The sequence below is a fragment of the Rhinolophus sinicus genome, chromosome 15 (genome assembly GCF_057876585.1).
Source record: "Rhinolophus sinicus isolate RSI-liver-muscle chromosome 15, RSI-T2T, whole genome shotgun sequence".
NCBI lineage: Eukaryota > Metazoa > Chordata > Mammalia > Chiroptera > Rhinolophidae > Rhinolophus > Rhinolophus sinicus.
In genome coordinates this window covers 52,234,970-52,261,872 of record NC_142515.1, presented here as the reverse complement: position 1 = coordinate 52,261,872, position 26,903 = coordinate 52,234,970, and the positions used below count along the sequence as shown (strand labels likewise).

The window sequence follows — 26,903 nt, the reverse complement described above, 5'->3', positions numbered from 1 at the left end:
GGCACTTAAGCTCTTAAGCTCTGCTGAGAAGAATCAAAGTTGATTGTCACCTAAGGTGGTCAACCTTAATCTTGACAATGTCTTTTGATGCCTTAGAAACTTTCATCAGACATATTGAGTGCCATTGAGGCTTGTGGGGTAAGAAGGTTAGAAGTAAAGGGGAGAAATTCTGCACATTCTTGAACCAGGTCGGGATAATAATTCTTTTCTCACTGGGCGTTGATAAGAAGTAAACAAGGTAAATGTTGTGAAGATACCTAGAATAGGGTCCAAGACACAGTAGGCATTCAATAAAACCATCTGAACATTATGTATGTTCTCTCACTCAATTCTGGTATGACGGATTCTCTTGACTGAATTTACCAGTTTTTTCATTGAAATCATTGCCTGGCTGGGTTTAGAGGTATTTCGCCAGACTGCTTGGACTTGGGGCCCCTACCAGTACCCATCATAGGAACCCAACTAAGAAATAATCACCATCAGATATGTTTAGATGCTACCTAAACAGCCATGCTATGGCAAATCAATTGATATATACTTGGTAATGAGTGAGAGAAACTGGCTAAGGCTAATTCAAGCAGAAAAGGAATCTATCAGAAGGATTTCAGGAAGCTTAAGAAGACTGGACACCCAGACTTGGAAAATGGATAGGAATTGAGAATGGCTGGGAAATGGAAGATGTAGTTGGTCATGATACTACAACAGCCTGGTTAGGTCACTGCCTCAGTGGCTGTCATCACACTGGATATGACAGCAACTGTCCTCTCCACTCTGCCTCCCCTAGAAAGTCAATGTCATTGGTTTGAGCTCAATGCTCCTGCTGGGCTCTCAGAGTCTCTGCTGCTGCTGAGGAGGAGGAGGAGGATTTCCGCCCTACCCCAATCTTCTGCTCACCTCTTGATAATCAAATATCCCATTGGTGAAGCCTCAGCTATCAGGGGCAGGAAGAAGGAGAACATGGCCCCTTCAGTTTCTGCAGTTGGAAGTCGGCCCTGCATTATAACAAACAGTAAGGGAATTCAGAATAGGCAGACAAAAAAGATTTTAAAATACTATATGTCCACTATATGATAGTTTATAGTAACACTGAGAGTTAAAGGTATGACCCAACCTGATTCCAAGTGATTTGGAACTATTCTAAAATACCAAAGCCCTCAAGAATGTTTTAAAGCATCTACCGTGTTTCTCTGAAAATAAGACTTAACCAGAAAATAAGCCCTTGCATGATTTTTCAGGAAGACATCCCCTGAACCTAAGCCCTAATGCATTGGAGCAAACCTTAATATAAGACCTGGTCTTATTTTCGGGGAAACATGGTAATAGGTTTCTGAAATTTTTTGGACCACTGTGGGGGCATTTCAATGTTGGAAACACCACTGGAAACAAGATTTGTGAAAGGGGACAGGTAAAGAATATGTTTAGCTGCAAATATGAAAATCCCCAATTTCATTGACTTAAACAAATAGGGATTTTATTTTTTTAATATAACCAAAGTTTTGGAGGTGGGTCATTGCTAGAGATGGCTCAGTGTCCCGGTGATGTCAGGATTAAATGTCTCTCTGCTATTATTCTCTTGGACTTCTCCTCATGGTCACGAGATGGCTGCTATGGCTCTAGATATGATATCCAAGTCCATAGAAGGAAGAGAAAAAGAGGGGGAAAGGAAAGGGTCAAAATATCTGCATAATCTCCTTCAATCAGGAAAACAAGAGTGTTTCCCAATGCTCCCCTCCTGCTTTGCCATCTCCTTACTTCTACTTGTGCCTCATTTGCCAAAACTGGGTCACATGACCATCCCTAGCTGCAAGGATGATTGGGAAAGATGAAAACAGGATTATGAAGATTGATCTACACCAATCATGAGCCACTGCCTGTCCCACTGCTACAATATTAAGCTTAGGAAGAAGGGAGGGAGGTGGATATTCAGCAGCATATCTAAATTATGGTCTGGGATTTGGGCATTGCAGGATTGGAAGTTGGACACACAAGCATGGGAGAACAGGCCTTCCAGGGAGAAGTGACAGGAGTGCAGATGGGGAGAACAAAGAAATCATGTTTGGCTGGGGTATAAGGCACTTGTACTTTTGGTAATCTACCATATAGAAATAAAATCACTGATCACAAATAAGAAATTTTATTAGTAAAAAAATACTGATAACAACCTATATGACTACCAGCAAGGGAAGAGTTGAATGAGTGAGGAATAACCATTCTATGGAATACTATGCAGCTAAAAAAATGAATAAATTAGCTCTCTCTATATATAGACCCATTTGTTATAGAGGAAGAATGACAAAGTTGCAGAGAACTCTAACATAATTATTTCTGTATAAACAAATGATAACATAATAGCATCATATATATGAGCATGGTGAACATGGAGAAAGGAATAGGAGTTCTACCCCAGGCTGTTAACATTGAATATATCAGGAGACTGGGTGGGAAATGGAGAAGAGATGGGTGAGATCGTAATGTTTTTCTTTATATATATATTTCAGTGCTTTGTGGATGGAAGTTGATGTCTTCTTTATAATTTTGGAAATTACTGCAACTTAATCCAAGCTTTTTAAAAGTATTTTAGAACTAGATTGTGAAGAGTCAAGTGTTACATGTGGACAATAGGGAGCCACTGAAGATTTTTGAGCAAGGGAATGATGTGATCAAAAAAATTAACCTAGGGCTGGCCCAGTGGCTCAGGCAGTTAGAACTCCACGCTCCTGACTCCGAAGGCTGCTGGTTCGATTCCCACATGGGCCAGTGGGCTCTCAACCACAAGGATGCCAGTTCAGTTCCTCGAGTCCGCAAGGGATGGTGGGCAGTGCCCCCTGCAACTAAGATTGAACATGGCACCTTGAGCTGAGCTGCCTCCCGGATGGCTCAGTTGGTTGGAGCATGGGCTCTCAACCACAAGGTTGTCGGTTTGACTCCCACAAGGGATGGTGGGCTGCGCTCCCTGCAACTAGAAACGGCAACTGGACCTGGAGCTGAGCTGCACCCTCCACAACTAAGACTGAAAGGACAATTTGAAGCTGAATGGCACCCTCCACAACTAAGATTGAAAGGACAACAACTTGACTTGGAAAAAAGTCCTGGAAGTACACACTGTTCCCCAATAAAGTCCTGTTCCCCTTCCCAAATAAAATCTTTAAAAAAAAAAAAAATTAACCTGGAAGAGATACAAGATGGCGGAGTAGATAAACACTGTGCCTACTTCTTTCCATGAACACATGAAAATTACAAATAAATTATAGAACAATCTACCTGGAGAATCATCTGAAGTCTAGCTGAACAAAAAATTTATAACTAAGGATATAAAGAAGAAGCCATGTCGAGACTGGTAGGAGGGGTGGAGACACAAAACAGGCTAGCCCCAAAACCTCCATGTGGTGGTTGAGAACCAGGAGTGATATCTCAGCCACAGAGTTCCCCACCACCACCCCAGAGGAGTGAGGGACTCCAGGTGCAAACCAGTTTCCCCAGCCTGGAGTGCTGGTGCCAGGAAGAGGAGCTCCCACAACATCTGCTGTGAAAAACAGTGGGGATTCAACCATCCAGGTGGGACGGAAGCCTATGGGGAAACCCAGATGTCCTCTTAAATGGCCTATGCACAGACTCTCTCCTCACAGGCACTAACCTTGTGCTCCAGTGGAGGGACAGTAACTCGGGGGGCTGTCGGAGACACACGGGGTAGGGGTGGGCAGACTGAGGTGTGTGGCTTCATAGCATGGGCTGGAGGACAATCACCTTTTCCCTGTGTGGGTTCCCTCTGCTGTACAGCAGGCACGCCGGCGCCATCTTTCCTGTGTTGAGGCCACCCTCACAGGCCAAATATGAATCTGATTGGCCTGGTGAGCTCCAAGCTCCAACCTGCTGATGCACTGAGACCCCACCCCACCCAACTCACCCAATACCAGAGGTACTTTCTCTAGTAGAAGCCACTCCCACCCTCATTGCACTCCTTCTTGGAAAACTATTGGAGTCCACGAGCCCCAGGTAGGCGGCAACTGGCTTCATTGTGCTCTAAGACTTTTGCTGAGTAGCTCCAGACTCAGCACTGGCACCAAACCTGGCACATTAACCTGTTGACCACAACTTTTCCCACTCTAGTGACTCCCTGAGACCCTGCCTCACCCAACTTGTGTACCTCATGAAGCTTTATCAGTGGCTGAACCTTAAGGGAGCTGGCAGGTGGCAGCAGGCCTCAGGGTGTCCTTGCATTTTATTGAGCTACCCCAGGCCTGGTACTGGTGGCAGACATTCTCGGTTCCCAGCAAGGCCTCTCCCACCTGCTTCCACAGTTAGCACAGGCAGCAAACAACTGTGGGTCATGTTGTAGCTCCTACCAGGTAGTCCCTGGCCAGTCACAGGCAGTGGGTAACCTGAGCCTGCACCAGAGCTCCTCATAAGAGGTCCCAGAACCAATATACTAGGAAGTTGGCTCAGACAACAGCAAGGCACTGCCCAATTAGCTCCACAAGCAGCACACCCAAAAGGAGGTCTCAACAGGCACCAGAGCCAGCTGGGGTGAATCCCACTCGTTGGGGTCAGCCACCTGCACAGGAGCCCATACGCTGTGGACATGGCCAAACCCCACAGCACGTCAACCTAAGGGTCAATCCTACCCACTGATGTGCCAATAGCTATTAAGGCTCAACTATAACAGGAGGGCACACACAGCCCACACAAGGGACACTCCAGGAGTACCCAGTGCAGGTGACCAGGGAGACTGCCAGGGCCCCACAGTACACCTACTACAAAACTGGGAGACATAGCAGCCCTACCTAATACATAGAAACAAAGAGAGGCAGCCAAAATGAGGAAACAAAGAAATACATCCCAAATGAAAGGACGGGAGAAAACTCCAGTAAAAGAACTAAACAAAACAGAGGCAAGCAACCTACCAGAGACACAGTTCAAAACAATGATTATAAGGAAGCTCAAGGAATTTAGTGAGAACTTCAACAAAGAGATAGCAAGCATTAAAAAGGACATAGAAATCATAAAAAAGAACCAGTCAGAAGTGAAGAATATAATAACTGAAGTGAAGACTACACTAGAAGGAGTCACCAGCAGATTAGATGAAGCGGAGGATCAGATCAGCGATTTGGAAGATAAGGTACCAGAAAACACTCAATGGAAACAGCAAAAAGAAAAAGGAATCCAAAAATGTGAGGATAGTTTAAGAGACCTCTGGAACAACGTGAAACATAACATCATAGGGATCCCAGAAGGAGAAGAGAGAAAGCCAGGGATTCAGAACCTATTTGAAGAAATAATGATGGAAAAATTTCCTAACCTGGTGAAGGAAATAGACATAGAAGTCCAGGAAGCTCAGAGAGTCCCAAACAAGATGAACCCAAAAAGGCTCACACCAAGACATATTATAATTAGAATGGCATAAGAATGGCAATGGTTAAAGACAAACAGAAAATCCTAAAAGTAGCAAGAGAAAGGCAACTAGTAACTTATAAAGGAGCTCCCATAAGATTGTCAGCTGATTTCTTGAAAGAAACTTTGCAGCCCATAAGGGAGTGGCATGAAATATTCAAACAGATGAACAGCAAGAACCTACAACCAAGATTACTCTACCCCGCAAAGCTATCATTTAGAATTGAAGGATAGATAAAGATCTTCCCAGACAAGACAAAGCTACAGGAGTTCAACATCACAAAATCAGTATTACAAGAAATGTTAGAGGGACTTCTTTAAGATGGAAAACAAAAAGATCAAAATTCTGAATAATAAATGGCAATAGCTACATATCTATCAATAATTATTTTCAATGTAAGTGGATTAAATGCTCCACTCAAAAGACACAGGAGGGCTGAATGGATAAGAAAACAAAACCCTTCCATACAAGTAAACTGCCTACAAGAGAATCACCTCAGATTGAAAGACACACACAGATGGGAAAGTAAAGGGATGGAAAAAGATATTTCATGAAAATGGAAATAAATAAATAAAAAGCTGAGATATCAATTGTTAGATCAAATAGACTTTAAAACAAAGGTTATAGCAAGAGACAAAGAAGGACCCAGTAATCCCACTTCAGGGTATTTATCTGAAGAAACCCAAAATGCTACTTCAAGGGGACACGTACATCCATATGTTCATTGCAGCATTATTTACAATGGCCGAGATGTGGAGGCAGCCTGTGTATAGATGGAAGAATGGATAAAGAGGAAGTGGTACATATCAGTATATACAATGGAATATTGCTCGGCCATGGAAGGGGATGGGTTCTTGCCATCTGCGATAGCATGGATGGACCTGGAGTGTACTGTGTTGAGTGGAGTGTGAGACAGAGAAAGACAGAGGCAATGTGATTTCACTTATATGTGGAATCTAAAGGACAAAATAAACAAGCAGAACAGAAACAAACTCATAGATACAGAGAACATTTGATGGTTGCCAGGTGGGAGAGGGGTTCGGGTGAGTGAAAGGAGGAAGGGATTAGGAAGTACAAACTGGTAGTTACAAAATAATCATAGGGATGTAAAGTAAAGCATAGGGAATATAGTCAATAATATGGTAATAATTATGTATAGTGCCAGGTGAGTACTAGACTAGTCAGGGGGATCATTTCTTAAATTATACAAATGTCTAACCACTATGCTGTACACCTGAAATTAATATAAAATAATATTGAATGTCAACTGTAATTGAAAATTTTAAAAAGGGGGGAAAAATTGAAGGGGAATAAGAGGTCCAAATTTCCAGGTATAAAACAAGTAAGTCATGGAATATAATGTACAACATAGGGAATATAGTCAATAATATTGTGATAGCCTGGTACGGTGCTAGATGGTTGCTGAATTTATCATGGTGAGCACTTCTTTAGGTATGTAAATGTTGAATAACTAAGGTGTATACCTGAAACTAATATACTATTGCATGTTAGCTCTATTTTAATAAAAATCTTTTTTTTAAAGTAAATATAGGGCCAGCCCAGTGGCTCAGGCAGTTAGAGCTCCATGCTCCTAACTCTGAAGGATGCTGGTTCGATTCCCACATGGGCCAGTGGGCTCTCAACCACAAGGTTGCCAGTTCAATTCCTTGAGTCCCGCAAGGGATGGTGGGTTCCACCCCCTGCGGCTGGGATTGAGCACGGCACCTTGAGCTCAGCTGCCTCCCGGATGGCTCAGTTGGTTGGAGCGCGGGCTCTCAACCACAAGGTTGACAGTTTGGTTCCTCGAGTTCCTCAGGGGATGGTGGGCTGAGCCCCCTGCAACTAGCAACAGTAACTGGACCTGGAGCTGAGCTACGCCCTCCACAACTAAGATTGAAAGGACAACTTGACTTGGAAAAAATGTCCTGGAAGTGCACACTGTTCCCCAGTAAAGTCCTGTTCCCCTTCCCCAATAAAATAAAAATAAAAAAGTAAATATAAATATAAAAAGTAAATATAATATAAGGAAAAAATAACGGGAAAGTAACAGGGGAATTTGTATCATAAACCTTCTAATTGTACATTGAAACTTTAATATAAAATTATTAAAAAGAAAGAAAAAAGAAAATTAACCTGGCAAGAGTATGTATAATGGATTAGAGGCAAGAGAGGCTGAGGATGTACAGAACAATTAGAATATTCTTGTAGCAGCAGCTCAGTCAGAAGCTAATAAAGAACTAAACTATAATAGCGATAATATGTGAAGTGAGGAAGAGGAAAGAGAGCCTGGGCTAGAGCCTTGGGCCATACATGCCTCAATGGTGGGAGGAGTGGTCCGGAGGAGGTTGTTTTTTCATTAAACTGTGTCAATCAGCACATCTTACACTTTGAAAACCTGAATAAATGACTGGAAACCATAGATATTTCTCTTCTCCAACCTCCTCAAGCATTCGCTTATTTGATATTCACAATATACAGACTCAAAATAATCATTACTTTTTCATGAGATTTCTGTTATCTCCCTTATTAAACTGAAAACATCTTAGGATGTGAAACCATAGAGAACACTTACTGCTGGTCCCCAAAAGTGCTTTTAACCCCAAAAGTTATTCATTCATTCAGCACAGTTGATAGTATATACAAATGTTCTTTTCCTCATTAATTCCTTGAAGGAATAGCCCCAGTCCCTGACCCCTCAGAGTTACCACTCCAATGAAAGGGATAGACTCTCAACAGGAAATCCCCAGTGTGGTTAAGTGCTTTGAGAGAGGGTTAGGGAGCCCTGACTCAGTACCAGGTGGGAAGGTTCAGGGAAGTGGTATGTAGGATGAGACATGGATAAAGAGGAGCAGTGAGCCAAGTGAAGAGAAGGACAGAAGTTCATTCCCTATAGAAGGAAAAGCATTAGCAAGTCCTGGGGTGGGAAGTAGCATGGCACATTTAAGCAACCAAAAGGCAGCCATTACTACCATGTTTGCCCAAAAATAAGACCTAACTGGAAAATAAGCCTTAGCATGATTTTTCAGGATGACATCCCCTGAACATAAGCCCTAATGTGTCTTTTGGAGCAAACCTTAATATAAGACCTGGTCTTATTTTCAAGGAAACAGGGTAGCTGAGCTCAAGCTGAAGGGGAGTAGGAGACAGACAAATGCAGAAAGGTGAGCTGAGGCAAATCCAGCCTCAGAGACCTGCCAGCCATGCACTCAACTGGATCCTAAGAACAATGAGAACCCAGGGGTTTTTAAGCAAAAGAGAAACATGGTCTGACATGCTTTTTTTTTTTTTTTTTTTTTTTTTTTTAAGATCACTCAGGCTTTGGCAGGAAGTATAGAGAAACAACAGGCGGATGCTCTTTGGTCCAGTTTCCCTATCAGGCTAGGAGCTGCCCAGGGGCGAAGTTGAGCCCATCTCATTTATATTTTTCTCCTCTGTGAAGGCCTTCCTCCCATTGAGCAAGGCCTCACCTGCAAGTGGATGTGGTGAACCAGACACAGACAATACCTCCATAAGGTAAGCAAAAGCCCAGCAAGATCCCCCAAAAGTGATGGGTTGGGATGCTGAGGCTCTGAAGAAGGGAGAAGAACATGAATGAGATGGGAGTGAGGCAAAGCCATTTCTCTTCTCTGTGCCTCAATTTCTTTATCTATAAAACAAGGCATTCATGGTACTTACCTCAGAGAATTGCTACGAGACATGATTTATGTACAGTTCTTAGATAGTATTTGGCACAAAGTGAACTTTCAAAAAGTGTTAACTTTTGTTTTTGTTCTTCCTGAAAGACAGATTGGACCCTGTGGGCACGCATATGTATTCCCTACTGTGCGAGGAGATGACTGGTCAGATCCCAGAGAATGTTTGAGAGCCACTGGGCCAGGCAAGTCTCAGTATTACCAAAAGACCAAAATTTGACAGTCTTATGTGCAAGGTTGCTAGAGTGTATGTCCTTCTGTTCCTGTGATTTAAAAATCCTAAAACAGAACCACCAGCTGGGGCAAAGGAGCTACTAGCTGCCCTCCCGGGAGACCCGAGTTGTATGCCAGGCCTGAGGCAGGCAGGGGCCAGAGATCTTGCAGCCCGGCGGGCGGAGGCAGAGCCTAGAGAGGTAAGGGCGGGCGGGAGTGACAGAGGGGCGGGGTCGGCGTCACAGCCCGCGGCCCCGCCCCCAGCGGAAGTGCCGCCAGGCCCGCCCCGCCCTCCGGAGGCCAGTTTTCCCCCCGCCCTTCTCCGTGTCAGCTCTACCCTGCTCAACTCGGCTCCTAGGCAGAGTTCGGCCAGGACCCCAACACCAGGTCGGAAGAGGATGCCCCAAGTCTGCGTATCTGGCTGTCTCGGGTGGTGCTTTCGGTCTCTCGCACTCCCCCGCCCTCCCTCCTATTTCTCTGTTACCAGAGCGGCCGCAGGCGCCGCGGGGGACTGTACAGGTAAAGACCGCTAGTGAGGGCGCACGTGTGGGTGCCTCCAGATTGGACAGGCAGAGGAGAGAGGCTGACGGCAAGTGTCTGACCTTTTTCCAAAGCGATTATATTCCCAGTGGAGTTCGGGGAGGGCAGACGCAGACACCAGGAGGGCTGTGGTGCACTGGGGAGGCAGAAGACCCCACAGCTTGGGGCCGGATCATTTGTGTCCCAGAGTCCTGCGCAGGCTCCGTTGTGCCTGGGAGTAGTGAGCTGGTTGGGTGGGGGTGGGTGTGGGCCGCGATATCGGAGGGTTATCCCCCACCCACTCCCTGCGGTGACTGGGGTCTGACAGTCGCCCTGCCTGGGCGCGCACAATCTCGGGTTTGCAGAATGAAAATCAATAAAAATCGATGCAATGGTAAAGAACACGATACATGTTGGATTATTATTATTATCTGCGTTTGTTAAATTCTTATTCATTCATTTATTTATTTATTTATTTTACTTCCTTCTTGGAAAAGGTGGCTTCAGCTTTGATCAGGGCATGGGAGAGGGACGCAGAATGCCTCCTGGTCTCCCCACAGGGAGCAAGGGCCTGTCCTCTGCACCAAGCCGCTCAAACTTCCGGGAGCGGCTGTGCTGGGGTCCGGGGCCAGAGGGGAGCCTCCCAGGCCAGAGTGGAACCCCCGGTGCGCTCGGCTTTGGATACGGCTTTCCTCCGCGCCTCATTGTCCGCACTTTAGGGAGATGCCCCCCTTCCAGCCACATTTCCACGGTTCACCACCCCCAAGCCCCGGGGGCTGCGCTTTCACCCCTCCCCCGAGCTCTCCTCGGCGCTTTAAATAATGATATTTGCATGCAGGGAGCGATTCATAAATATGTCAGGGCCTGTGAAATATAGGCAACATTTCAAACTTTCTATTTAAAAAACATGAATTATGGCCGCGGAAAATGTGTTCCCATTTAAAGGCGATACGAAGTATTTGGTGTCTCGTCCCCGGGCCCATCCATCACGCAGACAATAAAGAGAGTTTTTCGCCCTGACACCCGCGATTTATGGGCGCCCTTCTCTGCCCTCATCACTCACCCGCCGTGGCCGGCCCGGCGACAGGCCCCGCGGAGAGACCGGCGGCCGCCACCCCCCACCCCGCGCCAGCCCGCGCGCGCACTTTGCGCCCTCGCCAGCCCCCCAAGACTGCTGCTTCCAGGGGGAAGCACTCGCTCGGGGGAGTAGGGAGGCAGGCGGTGATGGTCTGGGCAACCCATGGGAGCCGGAATCACACTAGTCCTCTCACTTCTGCGCAAGTCTGTCTTCGGGCTGGGGCTGAGCCGGCGGAGGGGCGGCCTCGAAGGCCGGCTTTGCGTTCCTGCCTCGCCCGCCGACCCCGGCGCAGCGCCGGGAAGTTTGCAGTGCAGCGGCAGGAGGTTATTTACGCGCGGTTTCGAGGTGAAGAGAGAGGACTGGACAGGGGGCTCCCCAGGCGGATTTCTGACCATTCCGCCTCGAGGAAGGAGATCCCGTCCCAAATCTTTTTTGGACTCCGCTGGGCGGCCGCTTCCGGGCAGAGCTCTGTCTGCAACTTTTACAAAGCCCCCGCCACCCTGGTGCAATACCCACAAATACATCCTAGGCGTTCGCAGGACCTTGGAAATTATTTTTACGGATGAAGCCGAGAAGTTGGCGAGAAATAAGGAAGGGGAGGTGCCTTCCCTAGCGTTTCGCCTCTGGCCAGGCTCGGCGGCCCTGTATTCTTTTCGCCCGTCGCCCCACCTCTCGCGCTGACAAACCAGCGCGCTGTCCTTCCAATGCCTCCACTGAATCTTTGCTGCAAACTTGGCGTCGAAGAAAGTTAGAGCTTCACCTGCTGCAAAATTTGCTTTCAATTTTCGCCGCGGGCGGACTCGGCCCGGCTGGTTCCCGAAACACCGGCAGAAGTAGGGGCTGCCAGGCACTCTGGGGCCGCTAGGCCCAAGGGCGCTGATAGTCCAGTCTCCCTTGGAGGCCAGACCTGCAGCCTCACTAGCATGAGGAGCCACCTTGTGTCCCGCGCTGGACAGATGCATCTGCGTACACGAGAATTAGAAGCCGTTTCCTGCGGGGATGCCTGAGAGCTGGATTTATTCGTATACAGGCAATGCAAACCGCAGCCAGAGAAATCCCGTCGATTCTAAAAATGACAAGGTTGAATTTATTAGATCAAGATTCATGTGTAGTGCAGGGAGGTGAAAATTATACAAATAACTCCACGTCCAGTGTAAACGGAAGATCGCTTCCGGCTCAAGGGCATGTAACATAACATCTGAATATTTAGATCTATAGAGGTATATAAAATATTAAATTCTCAGTGTGTGCACATAAAGTTAAGTTGGGAAAATTCCAGAGCAAGTGTCTTTTTACAGCCCCTGCTTGGGTGTAATCTGGGCTCAAGACAGCACTTATGTCCAAATAACCACACAGCGAATATTTCCTATAGCCAGAGTGAGTTCTGCATCGTTGAGAGGTGCAGTATATGTACCTCTTTAAATATCTGCCGTGTGGCAGAGGTGAAATACATTTAAGAAAAACAGGCGTGCAGGTAACTGAGCCACTACATCGCTACAATATTTCTGGGTAAAATAAATATTCCTACCAGATCAGCTGTGGAAAGTGCTCACGAATGGGGGGGTTTCAGGAACCCGGGGTGAGGGCCATGAGTCCTACAGCTTCGAGCGCCCAGCACCTTGAGGTGGGCTCTATTCGATATCCGTGGCCTCGGACCCGGATGTGACTACTGGGAGAGGCTCACCCCGGACGGCCAACACTGCCTTGGGGGGTTCTCTCGGATACACAAGCGGTGAGGGAGTCTTCGCGGGGCTCCGAACCCGGAATTTATGGTAGCAGGGCCTGGGGTCCTGCGGACAGCCCTTCTTCCTCAGATACTTCAACCGTCCCTCAATTCTGGCCACTCCAGGCTCAGGGAGTAGCCATTTGGGCCTAATGATTTGGAGCAAGAGTTCCAAAAGGGCGGGTGTTGCTTAGTTCTGAGGCGTCCCAAAGCACCAAGCCGAAGGCCACCTTCGGAAAGAAAGCCAGGATTTCACATCCCTGCGGGATCCACCTCAACCTTGGAGCACTAGCTTGAGGCCACAGCAGAAGTTATCTGAGTGTATTTACTTATGGAATGTTAGGCAGCCCTTCACACACTCGGTGCTGAGGCCCAGATGCCCTGTGGGACTCCTTCGCATATTTGCAACGCCGTCAGCGAGGTCCGCGACATTGCAGCAGCGAAATTCCAGAGCCAAATACTAATTCCAGAATAGGGCGCTTGCAAAGGTCCACCCATCTCACTGCCCTGGTGTCTCTTTTTTTCTCACACCTCCAAACGCACGCAATCCTTAAACAGGCATAGACTTTCTGAGAGCCCCTGCTTGGGGAAAAATTAGGAAGGATTTTGTCATGAGTTCCTGGGAATTACACACACTTCTGAGGCAACCCTTCCGCAGAGAAATAACCCGGGCCCTGAGAACGCCCTGCTTCAGAGAGCGTGACTGCACCGGAGTGGTATATTCGGCATACCTAGAGGAGGGAGAGAGAATAGGAAATATTCCTTGGCAGGTAGGAAAAGGGGAAAGGAAAAGGGGAGGAAGACGGAAAAGGTTAGGGAGACAAGAAAGAAGCGGGAGAGGAAACAAAAAAGAGAAGATAGAGAGGAAAAAAGAAAAAGAGCCTGGGGAGGCGAGCGAAGAAGAGTGCAGGCCATGGGGAGGCACCGCGACCCGGCCAGGCTATGGCTCCCGCAAGGCGGGTGCCTCCTCGGCCTCGAGAAAAGGAAAGGGCCATCCAGGACCGTCGTCTACCAGCCCCGAGAATCTGGGCCCCGCTCCCAGTACAGAGGCTTAGGCCTTGGTCCAGCGGTTTCCGCGCGTTCTTTTCTCTCCCCCCTCCCGGGGGACCACAGGGTGGGGCGGGACCCGGGTGGGAAGGCCCCCAGGGGCGCACGCCAGTCCCGGACTGTTTGGGCGCTCTGGGCCAGACTTTCCAGCTCGCCGGGCCTGACCTGTCAGGCGGATTATCTTCGAAGGAGATTAATAGGGGAGGCGGGCTGCAATAATAATCGTTTTGTTTGATGTGACAACTCTGATAGGCGTTGATTTACTTACAAACTGATAGGCTTTTAATTGAGCGCCTCCGCCGAGCCCCAGATGAAAGGGAAGCGGCGGTGAAAGGCGGCCCGCCTGCCCTCCGGCCTCAATACTGATTAGCCATCTCGACAGTGAATAGTTCAAGGCATTTTCAAACTTTTTTCCTCAACTCTCTCCCCTTCCTTCTCCTCCCACCCCCCTCCACAAATATCTGCCATGCCCACTCCTGTTTTAGAGAAAACAAATCATTTCCATTGTGTGCAAATAAAACCCACAGGACATCCACGCCAACCGCCGCTGGGGGTTGGAGGCGTTAGGCCTAGCACAGAGTAATTAATAACTCCCCCACCCCCATGGCCTACGGGGATTCGGCCTCCCCCGTTGATGCACAGGCTCAGCTGCTGGAGCCTCCTGAAAGCCCAGGGCGCGCAGGCCGCCAGGCGCCCCCGTGCGCTGGGACCTTCGGAGTTGGTTTTTGGGAAGAGCGAGTGCACACGGACCGTGACCATGAGCGCGCAACACCGTTCCTGGAGACACAGGGGCTACTCTCTGGTTACCCCACACTTTGGGTACTGGGGCTACCGCCTCTGAGCCGCCCGGCATAAAAAGAAAGCTTCTGGAATTCCAGGAGAGGGAAAGAACTGAGTGTGGAGATGGGGGTAAGGAGGTAGGGCACGCCCGTGGTCGCCTCCACCTCTGGCCGGTGCCCCCAAGATTCAGTGTCCCGGCCTCGAGGGGAGGCCGCAATCACATGCGGCCCACGGATGGGATCGCGGAGCTGGGAGCTCTACAGTTGATCTGGGCCGACACCTCCAAAGCCGCGCACTCTACAACACAGATACACACCAACACCCGCAGGATACAGGCGGCCTCACAGGCTGCTCTTCAGAGACAGGTTAGGGCTACCTGGGACTCGCTCCCCAAAGACGATCAAGACAATTTTCATAACCTTGCTTGTGGCCTCACCAACGTCTCCCAAACTCACCTTCCTCGGTTGTCGCACAGACACTTCAAACCCCTTTGAATGCAGGTAAGTTCTTACACCTACACACACATACACACACCAACATACAGCAGCCCCAAATAGGCACCGCCTCACTCGCCTCTTCTCCAGATGATCTTTAGTCAAGTTACCGTCTCGTGAAATTTACCAACCTGAAGAATCAAGGGATAAGATTAAAACACAGGAAATGAATGTCTATAAGAAAATTCTGAAACTCACCCCAGAAAGTTCTCGGTACCTGTGCGAAGTGGGAAACAGAGAAAAAATGGGGGAGAGGGAAATGGGGTGGTTAGAGAGGAGAGGGAGAGCACCCCGAGGGCAGGTCGGAAACCCGACCCTGGCGCGAACGGGATTCCAAGCCTGGAGAGCGGGGGTGGAAACCGGGTCTCCAGGCCCGGTCCCCTCCTCCGGCGCGGGTACTGACAGGCTCCTCGCTCCCAACGCTCCCTTCCCAACCATTTATCAAAAGAATTGACAACAAAAGAAGAGCCGGGGCGGAAAAGTGGGGGAGGGGATTTTCAAAGTCTTCCAAATCCTTCTGAGGAAGGGGATATATCCTCCTCTCGCCCCCCTTCCAATTTCTGCGACTTTCTGTAGGTGACTCCGGAACTCGCTCCGGACGCTATCAAAGCTCTGACAACTCACAGAGTCACAGGCATACATACATACACACTTGTGCACCCAGATTCAGATACACGGAGACACGCACAGCGCCTCCCCTCATCCTTCCAAACCGCGCGAGTGACGGTGCAAATCGAGGGGAACCCGGCAGTCCCGCTCGGCTTCCCTGGAAGAGCCCTCGTTCCCACAGTCAGCAGCCCCCTCCCTCTCTCGTTCCTTCCCTGTGCTCTCGCAGCGCAGGTCAATCCCAGCTCCGCGTTCCAACAAATTCAAGCGAACAGCCAGGAGTAACCCCGTCTACCAAGCCTGCTGGGATGGCGCTCAGTGGGGGAGGACTGGGGAAGGTGGCTGAGTGAGCCTGAGACGTATCTCCCCTATACACCCACGGTCAGGCCTCCTCTTCGCAGTTTCTCAACCCTATTCACGATCCCGGGGGGGGGGGGAGGTCAATTGAAGGGGGTACCCCACCATTGACCTCAAGGTTACGTTGGTGATGTGCCTCTTAGAAGTCTCCGAGTTTGGGGTCAAGGCACTACGGAGGGTAGGGTCTGCGGCAGGCTCGCAGCCTGGCATCCCAACGCTACACGCCCCCGAGTAATATCCCGGGGGAGAAAATATCTCCCAAGCTAGGAGTCGCAGCCTCCGGTCTCAGGTACCCGAAGCCGCTCCAAACTCCGCGGCCCCAACGGACCCAAGTCCCCAGAGGTGGAAGGGTGTATCTATGTCTCCGACGCCGAGAGGGGCAAAGCACACACCCCAGGCCTGCGCACCCCTCTCAGCGCCCTACGCACACCTGCGCACTTTACTCTCACTATTCATTTTCCTGACACTGAGCGCCTCCTGCCCCTCTTTCATTCTTTTTCTTAGAGCCCCCACACTCTTCCCATCCCTGGAGGCTGCTCCTCTTTCCCCCTACTCCAGTTTCCCCTCCGTCTCTTCCTTTCTCTCCGTCTCTCTCCCTCTCTCTTTTCCCCTTCAAGTCGCACCCGCCTTGTAATCAGCAACAAAAGCTGACATAAATCACGGGCGGATTGACAAGAGCTGACAAATAACTGATTGATTGCGGTCGAGGAACATTGACAATTGATGGAGGGGTGGAGATGCCCAAAGAACTTTGGGGGTGGGAGAAGAGAGGGTGGCAGGGGAGAGTAAGAAACGGGGGGGCTGAGTGTGAAACAGAGGAAACATGTGACCCCCGTTCCTGCCCCAATCTGAGAGTCCCCGGGCATCACGTGGCCGGGAAGGGCGGGGAGCCCAGCACCGAGCTCGGAGATGAGCCGCCACCACCTCCGCTGCCCACCTAGCTTCTGGTTTCTCCGCCACCGAATCTCAGGAAATCGAAGCGGGAGGGCTGACTTCCTCCAGCACCCGCTCCCCACCTTTCCATACCCTGGCGGCCGCACAGCGAGAGATTTCAACTACTGAGGAAAAGAGAATATTTGGTGTGCGGGCCCCCTTGCGCCCCTGGAGTTGACAGTCCCACTGTTATCGAGACTCCTGTGGGTACTCCGTTTGAACAGCACCTCAATCTGCTCCTCACACGCACCCTTCTGTAAAACGTTTCAGTTTATTTTCGAGCTGGGAAAAGGAAGGACGACAAGGAGGAAAAAAAGAGGAAGGCGGCAGATAGCAAACGTAGAATAAAAGTCCAGCTCGTCCTCGTAGCGAAATCGAGGGAGGGGACACGGGGGGGGGCGGCGAAGAGGGAGCTGCCCATTAAAACCAGCGCTGAGAGTCCTAGCTGCGGCGGCGGCGGCGCGGGACGCGTCACATCCCCTTGACCCTCCAATCACCTCGGGCTCCCATTTGATTGGAAGGCGGCAAAGGCTTTAATCTCCCCCTTGGTGCAGCTGCTTTTGAAGTGAGTTTCCTCGCCAGAGCTCCGGCTGGACAGGCAGCGGCTCACACCGCAGAGAGCAGCGCCAGCGCCGGGCCGCGAGTGCGCAGCGCAGGGGCACAGCCCGCGGCGGACACGGCGAGCCCCCCGGCGCTCCTGCAGTCGGGCCGCTCCTCCCGCTCGGACGGGGCTCTGCTGCGGGCCACCCAGGATTATTCGCTTCTGGCTCCAGGCACCGAGGAGGCGCGCTGGGCGCCCGCGGCCGCCGCGCCAGCACCTCCTGCTGCTCTTGCTCCCGGGGCGAGCGCGCAGCCCAGAGCCCGCCCCGCGCCTCCCGGAGCCCTCCCCCCGCTGCTCCCATGCGCGCGGGTGGGTCATGAGCACAGCGCCCTCGCTTTCTGCCCTAAGAAGCAGTAAGCACAGCGGCGGCGGCGGCGGCGGCGGCGGCGGCGGCGGAGGAGGAGGAGGAGGAGGCGGCAGTGCGGACCCTGCCTGGACCAGTGCGCTCTCTGGAAATAGCTCCGGCCCCGGCCCAGGCTCGTCCCCCGCTTGCAGCACCAAGCCTTTTGTGCACGCTGTGCCCCCCTCTGACCCTCTCCGCCAGGCTAACCGACTGCCCATCAAGGTGCTGAAGATGCTGACGGCACGGACTGGCCACATTTTGCACCCCGAGTACCTGCAGCCCCTGCCTTCCACGCCTGTCAGCCCCATCGAGGTAAGGATCCTCTCCCTAGATGGTGCTGGGACCACCGCCGTGGCTGCCGCTTCACGGAATTTCTTTCTCTCGGGAGGATCTGGGAGTGGAAGTTGTGTGTGTGTGTGGGGGGTGTCGGGGTGATTCAGCTCCGGGATGAGGGGAGAGACTAGTGCTCCCACACCTTAAAACTAGGGCAGAAAGGAAAGAGGAGGTAGAATGGGGTGTGAATGCTAGGGGCAAGGCAGCCAAAACTTGTTTCTCCCTTTGGTGTTAAAGCCCCTACCCCGACCCGGGCCCACTCACTTTCGGAAGACGGATAGGAGTCCGAAATACGGTTCCTAAGACGCAGTCCTCCAGTTCCTCAGAAACTGGTATTTGGTATTTGCACACAGCCACTCAGGCGCAACCCCCCGAGTCCTTGCTCTGAAGAATTAGGGATTGGGGTGGGGGTGGGGGTTGTACAGTCCTGGGTCAAGGGTTCAGAAACCAAAACATTTTGTGAGTTTTTTAAAAATCCAGAGAGGGCATGAAAGATCCTCATTGGAAGGAAGGGGTCTGCTACCTTTCTCAAGGACGAGAATGTGTGTATGTTTAGAGGGGGTGTCTCCTAGAATTGCGCCTCGGGGCAGGGAAGGTCTTCACGGCCAGTCACAGAAGGGCGTTTAAACCCTGGGAGCCAAGATTCTAAAGGATTTTCCCCTTCTTTCTCTTTGTGCCCCCCTCCACGTCTGACCCCGCAGCTTGATGCCAAGAAGAGCCCGCTGGCGCTGTTGGCGCAAACATGCTCGCAGATCGGGAAGCCCGACCCCTCGCCCTCCTCCAAACTCTCCTCGGTCGCCTCCAGTGGGGGCGGCGCGGGCGGTGCCGGCGGCGGTACCGGGGGTGACAAGGACGGAAAGTCAGGCCCCCTCAAGCTGAGTGACATCGGTGTGGAGGACAAGTCGAGTTTCAAGCCGTACTCCAAACCCGGCTCGGATAAGAAGGAGCAGGGAGGTGGCGGAGGCGGTGGCGGCGGGGGTGGCGGCGGCGGTGGGGGGGTTTCGGCGGAGAAGTCCGGATTCCGGGTACCGAGCGCCACCTGCCAGCCATTCACGCCCAGGACAGGCAGTCCAAGCTCCAGCGCCTCGGCCTGCTCGCCAGGAAGTATGCTGCCTTCGGCCGGGGGCGGCCCGGAGGGCAAGGACGACAAGAAGGACCCTGACGCGGGCGGCGGCGGTGGCGGCAGCAAGGGCTCCGGGGGTACCTCGGCCGAAGGGGGACCCACCGGGCTGGCGCACGGCCGGATTAGCTGCGGTGGCGGGATTAATGTGGACGTGAACCAGCATCCAGATGGGGGCCCTGGAGGCAAGGGTCTAGGCTCGGACTGTGGCGGCTCATCGGGCTCCAGCTCCGGCTCCGGCCCCAGCGCGCCCACCTCCTCCTCGGTGTTGGGCTCAGGGCTAGTGGCGCCAGTATCGCCCTACAAGCCGGGCCAGACAGTGTTCCCTCTGCCTCCCGCAGGCATGACCTACCCAGGCAGTCTGGCTGGGGCCTATGCCGGCTACCCGCCCCAGTTTCTGCCACACGGTGTGGCGCTGGACCCCACCAAGCCCGGAAGCCTGGTGGGGGCGCAGCTGGCGGCGGCCGCAGCGGGTTCTCTGGGCTGCAGTAAGCCGGCCGGCTCGAGCCCCTTAGCCGGGGCGTCGCCGCCGTCGGTGATGACAGCCAGTTTGTGCCGGGACCCGTATTGCCTCAGCTACCACTGCGCCAGCCACCTGGCGGGGGCGGCGGCTGCCAGCGCATCGTGCGCCCACGATCCAGCCGCGGCGGCTGCGGCTCTCAAGTCCGGATACCCGCTGGTGTACCCTACGCACCCGCTGCACGGTGTGCACTCATCGCTAACGGCTGCGGCGGCTGCGGGCGCCACACCGCCCTCCCTGGCCGGCCACCCTCTCTACCCTTACGGCTTCATGCTCCCGAACGACCCACTCCCCCACATCTGCAACTGGGTGTCGGCTAACGGGCCGTGCGACAAGCGCTTCGCCACGTCGGAAGAGCTGTTGAGCCACTTGCGGACCCATACGGCCTTCCCCGGGACAGACAAACTGCTGTCGGGCTACCCCAGCTCGTCGTCTCTGGCCAGCGCCGCAGCGGCAGCCATGGCTTGCCACATGCACATCCCCACGTCCGGCGCTCCGGGCAGCCCCGGGACGCTGGCGCTGCGCAGCCCCCACCATGCCCTGGGACTCAGCAGCCGCTACCACCCGTACTCCAAGAGCCCGCTCCCCACGCCTGGCGCTCCGGTGCCGGTGCCCGCCGCCACCGGACCCTACTATTCCCCCTATGCCCTCTATGGACAGAGACTGACCACGGCCTCGGCTCTGGGGTATCAGTGAGAGGAGGTCGCGAGGGCTTGCAGGGGAGAGAAAGAAGTTGGGGGGAGGGGAGGAGCCGAGGGAGGGGCGGGAACAGGGAGAAGCTACTGTCACCCGCGCGTGGGGATGACCCGGGCCAGGAAAGGAAAAAAATATATACCGTATCTATCTACCCGAAACAGCGACCGAGACCCGGTGGGAAACTCCCTTTTCCCCCACCTCACCTCTTCACCCAAACTTTATAAAAGTTGAAAAATTATCATTTGACTTTTTATAGAAAAAGAAGGAAAAAAATAATTGAGAAAGTGTCCGTCTGAGGACTGCATCGGTGGACACTGGTATTTATTTATGTTAGCTCCAAGCGGACCCGTGGTTCTAAAGTGCATTATTTAGTTTGAGCTCCGTAGGTTAAAAGGGGGGGATTAAAACTTGAGGGTAAAAATGGAAAACAAACCCTCCTGTCCGTTGTAGATTATAAATACAAAACCGCCACAGAACTAGAGGTCTTCTCTTTAATGTTACTTTAAAATTGCTATGATTGTATTGTACGTTCTTATTTAATGTCTGATTGAAACACAATTTACATGCATGTTTGTTACAAAAAAATGAAAAAAAAACAAGTCACAATTTGTCAGCTCTGATTTCAAATTGCAATTATTTTTAAGGTGTATACCATCGGAAGAGAATGGGTATTTTTTTGTATGTATTCTGGAAGAAAACAAAAAAAAAGGAAAAACAATTCTATTCCAAAACCTCATTTGCCTTATTTTGTTCTTTAAAAGGAACACTTAACTATTTTTAATTTTTAAGTCCACCCGCTGAGAAGGGGACAAGTAAGGTTTACGTCATGTACTAAAATAATAGACAATGTATCGCTTTAAAGATTAAAATTCCGTATATTTGATGTATTAAAAGGTTTTTCTTATTATTATTATCTTTTTTTATTTTTTTGGCTAAAGAGAAAGAAGAGTATGACAGTTTCAGACGCAGTGGATCCCCTGGGCCTCAAGGCTACTCCTTCCCAGGACTGGCCGCATTTCCGATTGTTTTGTTGTGATTTTCAGGAAGAGGCAAAGGCTTCGGAAGGGCAGGCCAGTCGTGGGGTTGGCCTTAGGAAAAATGTTTTTAAAGAGGGGGATTTCACAATTTGGAAAGATAGTGTCCTTAGCTATCGTTCATTTTGTTTTTAATTTTTCTCCCAGCAGCCTGGTTTATTAAATGTGAAAGAAAAAAAAATGATTCAAAAATATTTCCTCTTGAGATTTTTGAGAGTTTGGGTTTCGTTTTGTGCAGAGAGCGGCGCAGGCCGGGACTCCACCGCCTGGCCTCGGCCCCAGGGAGGTGCTGCTGCCCGCTGTCCCTCCCTTTGCTTTCCAAGCATCCCCAGTCCTGGGCAGGCAGCCGGGATAGATTGGGTGACCGAGGGCGCTTAGGAACTTGTCTCCCAGGCCTGGGAAGAGCGCGCCGGCATCCTCTTGTCTCTCGGGGGAAAATGAGTTCGCTCTCCTTTTCTTCTAGTTGCGGAGGGACAGAGGTGGGCGCCAGCCGACCCTTCTAGCGTTCCCCTACCCCCAGCCTGGGCTCCTTCCTCTCTCTGGAGTCGGCACCCGAGGCAGGCTGGCGCCGCGGCTCTTTTTCGCGTCCCAATTTCTCTGCAGTCAGCGCCCTGTCCCAGTCTGCGCCGCAGGAGAGCGAGCCGGGGCACGGGACCCGGAAGCCCCTTCAAATTCGACCCCGCGAGGGTCCTTGCACCTTTTCTTGGCCTCCCTGGGGCGACCAGGTGGTCGCCGAGTGCGGTTCTGGGCTTCAAGGTCTGCTCAGCAAAGGCGCGGTAGGACCCTCCGTCCCGGAACTGATCCCCGCCGCGCGCACCTCTCCCTTCTCCCCAACTTGAGCGGCGGGACTGAACTGCCTGAAGCGCCAGTGGAACCGAGCAGAGAAGAGCTCTGATCTTTAATTTGTGGGGGAGGGGGTCCGAAGCCCTGTGCCCCCCCACACACACACTCATACTCCAGGCCTGGGCGTGACTCTACTTCTGGCTGTTTGGGTGCTCGTCCTCCGGGTCCGCAGGAGCTCTGGGCCCAGAGCACGCCTTTCCTGGGATCCCGGGACCATGCAGTCGCGTCGCTGAGCTCATACCCCGAACTCCCTTCTCCCTGGGGTCAGGCCGTTCTGGGTTCTCCCAGTCACCGACCTCCCTCGGCGCCAAACTCCCCCTGCTGCCTCAGGAGGCTCAACGCCACTCAGAAGCCTCCCCCGGCCTCGGGCCTCGGTCAGTCAACCGCGCAGTCCCCGCCGCCATTTGCTCGGGGTCTGGTGACTTTGAGAGATTTTCCACCCTCCTCCCAGCGTCAGCCTCACGGGCCTTTTCCCGGGTTGCACGCAAAGCAGCTCCTGGGACACCGAGGGGAGCTCCTAGGCCTTCGCCTGGAGAGGACTAGGTGCAGACTCAAGGTCCGACGCCGCCACCCAAAGGGTGCAGCCTCCAGCACTTCCGACCCTCCTCCCTGGACTCCCCGACTCCAGGAAGGGGAGCTAGCGTCCGAGGAGGTTGTTGCAGCGTCCTGGGACACCGCAGCCCTGCTCCCACTCTGGTTCGGCTAAGAGACGCTAGGCTGGACCTGGCTGGGCCTGGCTCCTCGAGAACCCCGGCCTATGGGGAAGCTTGTCACCCCCAGACTCTCAGACAAACACCTCCCTCCCGCGAAGTGCGAGGGGAAGACGTTAGAGGAGGTGGTGAGGCCAGAGTCCCGACCGACTCCAGTGCCTATGGCTTGGGACGTGAAAGCTAGGCCCCATCTCACCCTCTGCCCAGCACTAGCCACACGCTGCTGGCCACTCCGCCCCACACGGTTCGCCCTCTTTCGCCTTGCGTCTTCAAACAGGGGGCCTTGGGCCATCACGCCTCGCTTGTCGGGACCCGCTTGGGCGGGGATACCTAGAAATTCCGCAGCCCTGGAATTTCAGGTCTGGAACCGGCAGTGAGACTAACTGGGCACGTTTGTGCCTTCATGTCCACTCTTGGTATTTTATTAACAAAAATCAAAACCAAACGCCTTGATATTTTAATGAGACCTCCTTCTGGGAGAAGCTACTCAAAGGCAGTAAAATTCCGGAGCTGGGGGCCGAGGGCTGGGGGGAGAGAGACTCCCCGATGTGCTGGACGGAACTGAGTCAACCTGGGCGCGGGGTTAGAGAAAAGAGTATGCCACTGTGTGCTGCAGTCCAGGCGGAGGTGCAAACCCCTTGGGGAAGAAACGCCCCTCCCCGCGACGCGCCCTGGTCTCTCTCCTGCTTTCTCCTGAACTGCCGCGGGATCCCCCGCGCACCAGCCGGCTGCCGCCGAAGCACGAGTGGAGCGCGGCGTGTCCGCCAGGCGGCGCTGCGGTGCCCGACAGAGCGGAAAGACCTGGAACCAACCCTGACCAGTGCGCGGCCTGGCTGGGTGGTCATCCCAAGACCCGGCGCCTTCACCTTCGCATGCTTTTCCCGAACGGTGTCCTGGGGTCCCCTCCTAGTAACTAGTCGCTCCTCTCCTGCTGCGAATCATCCTCTGCACTTCTCCACCTGCTGTAGTTTCTGCTATCGTGTTCCTCTTGCTCTCTTTCTCTATCCCAGAGGAATTGGCCCAGGTGTCACCGGCCCCTCCCCAACCCGGGGAGCTCCCACCGCCACCCTTGAGGTCCCAATAGGTCACCTTGTCTGTCATACTGAAGTGGTCCCTACACATTCATGAATTCATTCACTCTCTCCACTGATTATTTACGGGGGCTGTCCATCTCTTTACCAGTCCCTGATACAGATGGAGAAACTGAGGCTAAGTCCTGGAAGCCAGTGGCAAGGCCAGCAGAGAAAGTCCAAGCCTTTCCCTCCATTCAGTCCCTGCCCCCATCTGTACCTCTGGTGGTGAGGCTGAGTGACTCTGGAGTCTTTGTGCTGGGTGTCCTTTAAGCAATAAGAAAAGGCAGATGATAACGCCCTTCTAGTTGGTGAATTCCCTGTGCTTTGGATAAAAGTTGCCAAGAAGGTAAGGCCTGTCCCTGAGAGGCCACCTAACGTCTTCTTCTGCATGTATTGGCTTAGGGTTCCTCTCCCACTGTGGCTAGAGGCCTGGTCATGCTCAGAACCACTGCAAAGCTCAGGCTGACCTGTTCACTCTGTTATGGACTATGTCCAGCCCATATTATCCTGTATTATCCCATTTAAACTTCACAACAATTCCATGAGATTGTTAGAATCTTTACTACATTTCATAGATGAGGAAGGTGAGGCTCAGCAGGGAAAGGATACTAGCTTGAGGTCACATAACTAGTGAGAGATGGAGTTTATGCAGAGATTCTCACCTTGGCTATTCTCAAATGAGGAGATTTTTAAAGCCGAAACAATGCCTGGGAAACAGAGATTCTGTTTCAGCTGGGAGAGAATATGGTGGGCATAATTGGTTTTTTTGTTGTTGTTAAGTTTTCAGTGTTATTGTTATTATTTTACTTTTTATTATGGAGATTTTCAAGCATATGCCAATGAGGTCACCCAGAACTAGAGGTAGAGTAAATGGCATAATAGACCCCCATAAACCCATAACCCAGCCTCAACAGTTATCAACTCATGGCCAATCTCATTTCCTCTTGACCCCCTCCAACTGGCCTCCCCTGATTATTTTGAAGTGAATATAGACATCTATCTTATCACTCACTTCCTCAGGTGTTTGTCACTTCCAGTGGGACCTGAACCAATCCAGGGCTCATCCCGCTGCCCTGCCTCAGTTGAGGTTCGATGAGGTTAAGGACCTTGACACCAAAATAACAGGGTTGTTGAGAGGCTCAAATGAAACAATAAATATGAAAATGCCCATCCTACTTTCTGGCCCATACTGGCTCTGAATAAAGACAGATTTCTTTCCTTCTATTCTTCCCAATGTCTCGTTTTATTATGACCAGCCCTCTTGCTCAAGAACAACCTCTGGCTCCCTGTGGCCCTCAGGCTCAAATTCTCACTCTACCAGCTGGCTGTCAGAGTGCCTGTAACCATGGTTCATCTTCTGATCTGGCCTTTCTTTGGCTGTCCTACCGGTGTCTCACAAATCTTCACAGTTCAAATACTGCCAACCAGCCAGCCTCCCAACACCTGAGTTGGGGGTGCTCATCATACACTCCTTCTCTGGCATGCCTTCCTGCACCCCTTCCCTCAAAACTCTCTTAAGACTCATGTCTTCCAGGAAGCCAGCCCTCCAAGTTCTTCCCACCACACACGCACACACACACACACACACACACACACACACACACACACACTGATCTGTCCCTCACTTTCCCTTGGCACTTAACACAAAGGCAGAGGGTAGAGGTATAAAGGCCACTGAACTAGGGATGAGGACACTTGGGTTTGAATGGTGCCTCTTTATAGTTGTGTGACCATGGACAAGTCACTTAGGGTCTTGGTAAAACTTGTCTCCAAAACCAATATAGGACTCTGTAAACCATAGGTAAGCAGCACATTACCAATAATAACAGTGTTAATAAGTAGCACGTATTGCATATTTACTTTCCAGGCATTCATCTAATCCTATGACTGCTATTATACTCATTTCACAAGTAAGAAAACTGAGGATGAAAGAGAAGTAACTTGAGTTCCAGTCCTTAATCACTATACTACACTGTGCCAGTCCCTGTGCCTGGAAGCTTTGTCTTCTGCCTTCTTTTCCTAATTACCAGCAACTCAAAACTCCTGCTTTAAATCTCAGGTCAGGGTCACCTCCTCCTGGAAGCCCCCACCCCGATCCCAGGTAGTTCATTCCCATTGGAGCCAATGCCCTTCTCTTTGCTCCTGTTGCACATGTCCATCCCACCATCACACTCTCTTTACATTTTCCTGGAAGCCTAGACTCTGAGAACCTGGGGAGAAGGGTCTGTCTCCTATACCTATTTCTAGTCCTGGCAGCTAGCATGATACCTGGAACGTAGTAGATGTTGAATAAATGTTAGAGGGAAGGAGGGAAAGGGAAGCTAAGAAGAGAGGGAGAGAGAGAGGAGCAGTCAGAGGAAAACAAAAAACAAAACACGGAAGAGAGGAAAGATGGGAAAGAATTGGGCCCTCTTAGGCAAGATGATTCTTCCAAAGAGAGTAGGAGGAAATGCAGCAATGGCCTTAGAGGAACTTTGAAAATCTTTGCCCATGCCACAAAACTAGGGTTGGGCGAGCTTCCATGCATTAGTTAGAAAGTACATTTGCTGAGAATAACAAAGACTGTTAAATAGGGGCTTAAAGAAGATAAATGTTCTCTTCTCTCATTCTGAGGGTGAGCAGTGCAGGCTGAGTGGCCCTTGGTAATCAGGGACCCAGGGCCTTCTGTTTTCAGCTGTGCCAGCCCAACCAGCAAGCTTTCATCCTCACATCATCTCTGAATCCAAGATGGCTGCTTGAGCTCAGCAACTGTCACCTCATTGCAAACAACAGGAAGGAGGAGTGAAAAGAGGTAAAGGA

The 26,903-nt window shown here is 51.6% G+C and overlaps 2 protein-coding genes across 3 annotated transcripts; one reads left to right on the top strand and one right to left on the bottom strand.

Moving 5' to 3' along the window:
• Window positions 1–9,918: 9,918 nt before the first annotated feature.
• Window positions 9,919–16,989, bottom strand: LOC148755192 (uncharacterized). 2 transcript variants are annotated; one of them, XM_088792077.1, is made up of 2 exons: window positions 14,897–16,989; window positions 9,919–11,957 (listed from the first exon to the last, which is right to left on the bottom strand). In XM_088792077.1, exon 2 carries the CDS (start codon window positions 11,851–11,853, stop codon window positions 10,873–10,875), a length of 981 nt encoding a protein of 326 aa, XP_088648203.1. In that variant the 5' UTR covers window positions 11,854–11,957; window positions 14,897–16,989; the 3' UTR covers window positions 9,919–10,872. The 2 variants fall into 2 exon arrangements, with proteins under 2 accessions (XP_088648203.1, XP_088648204.1); XM_088792078.1 differs by having other exon boundaries at window positions 15,134–16,989.
• A 241-nt stretch (window positions 16,990–17,230) lies between these two features.
• On the top strand, window positions 17,231–21,354 carry ZNF503 (zinc finger protein 503). Its single transcript, XM_019746006.3, has 2 exons — window positions 17,231–18,087; window positions 18,810–21,354. The coding sequence occupies exons 1-2, from the start codon at window positions 17,749–17,751 to the stop codon at window positions 20,442–20,444; spliced, it is 1,974 nt and encodes a 657-aa protein (XP_019601565.3). The 5' UTR covers window positions 17,231–17,748; the 3' UTR covers window positions 20,445–21,354.
• Window positions 21,355–26,903: the final 5,549 nt, after the last annotated feature.

Excerpts from the sequence above, each read along its gene's own strand:
- LOC148755192 (XM_088792077.1), bottom strand. The coding sequence starts at position 11,853 with ATGCATCTGTCCAGCGCGGGACACAAGGTGGCTCCTCATGCTAGTGAG.
- ZNF503 (XM_019746006.3), top strand. The coding sequence starts at position 17,749 with ATGAGCACAGCGCCCTCGCTTTCTGCCCTAAGAAGCAGTAAGCACAGC. Across the intron at positions 18,088-18,809 it reads CGCCTGTCAGCCCCATCGAG|CTTGATGCCAAGAAGAGCCC; the intron begins GTAAGGATCCTC and ends CTGACCCCGCAG.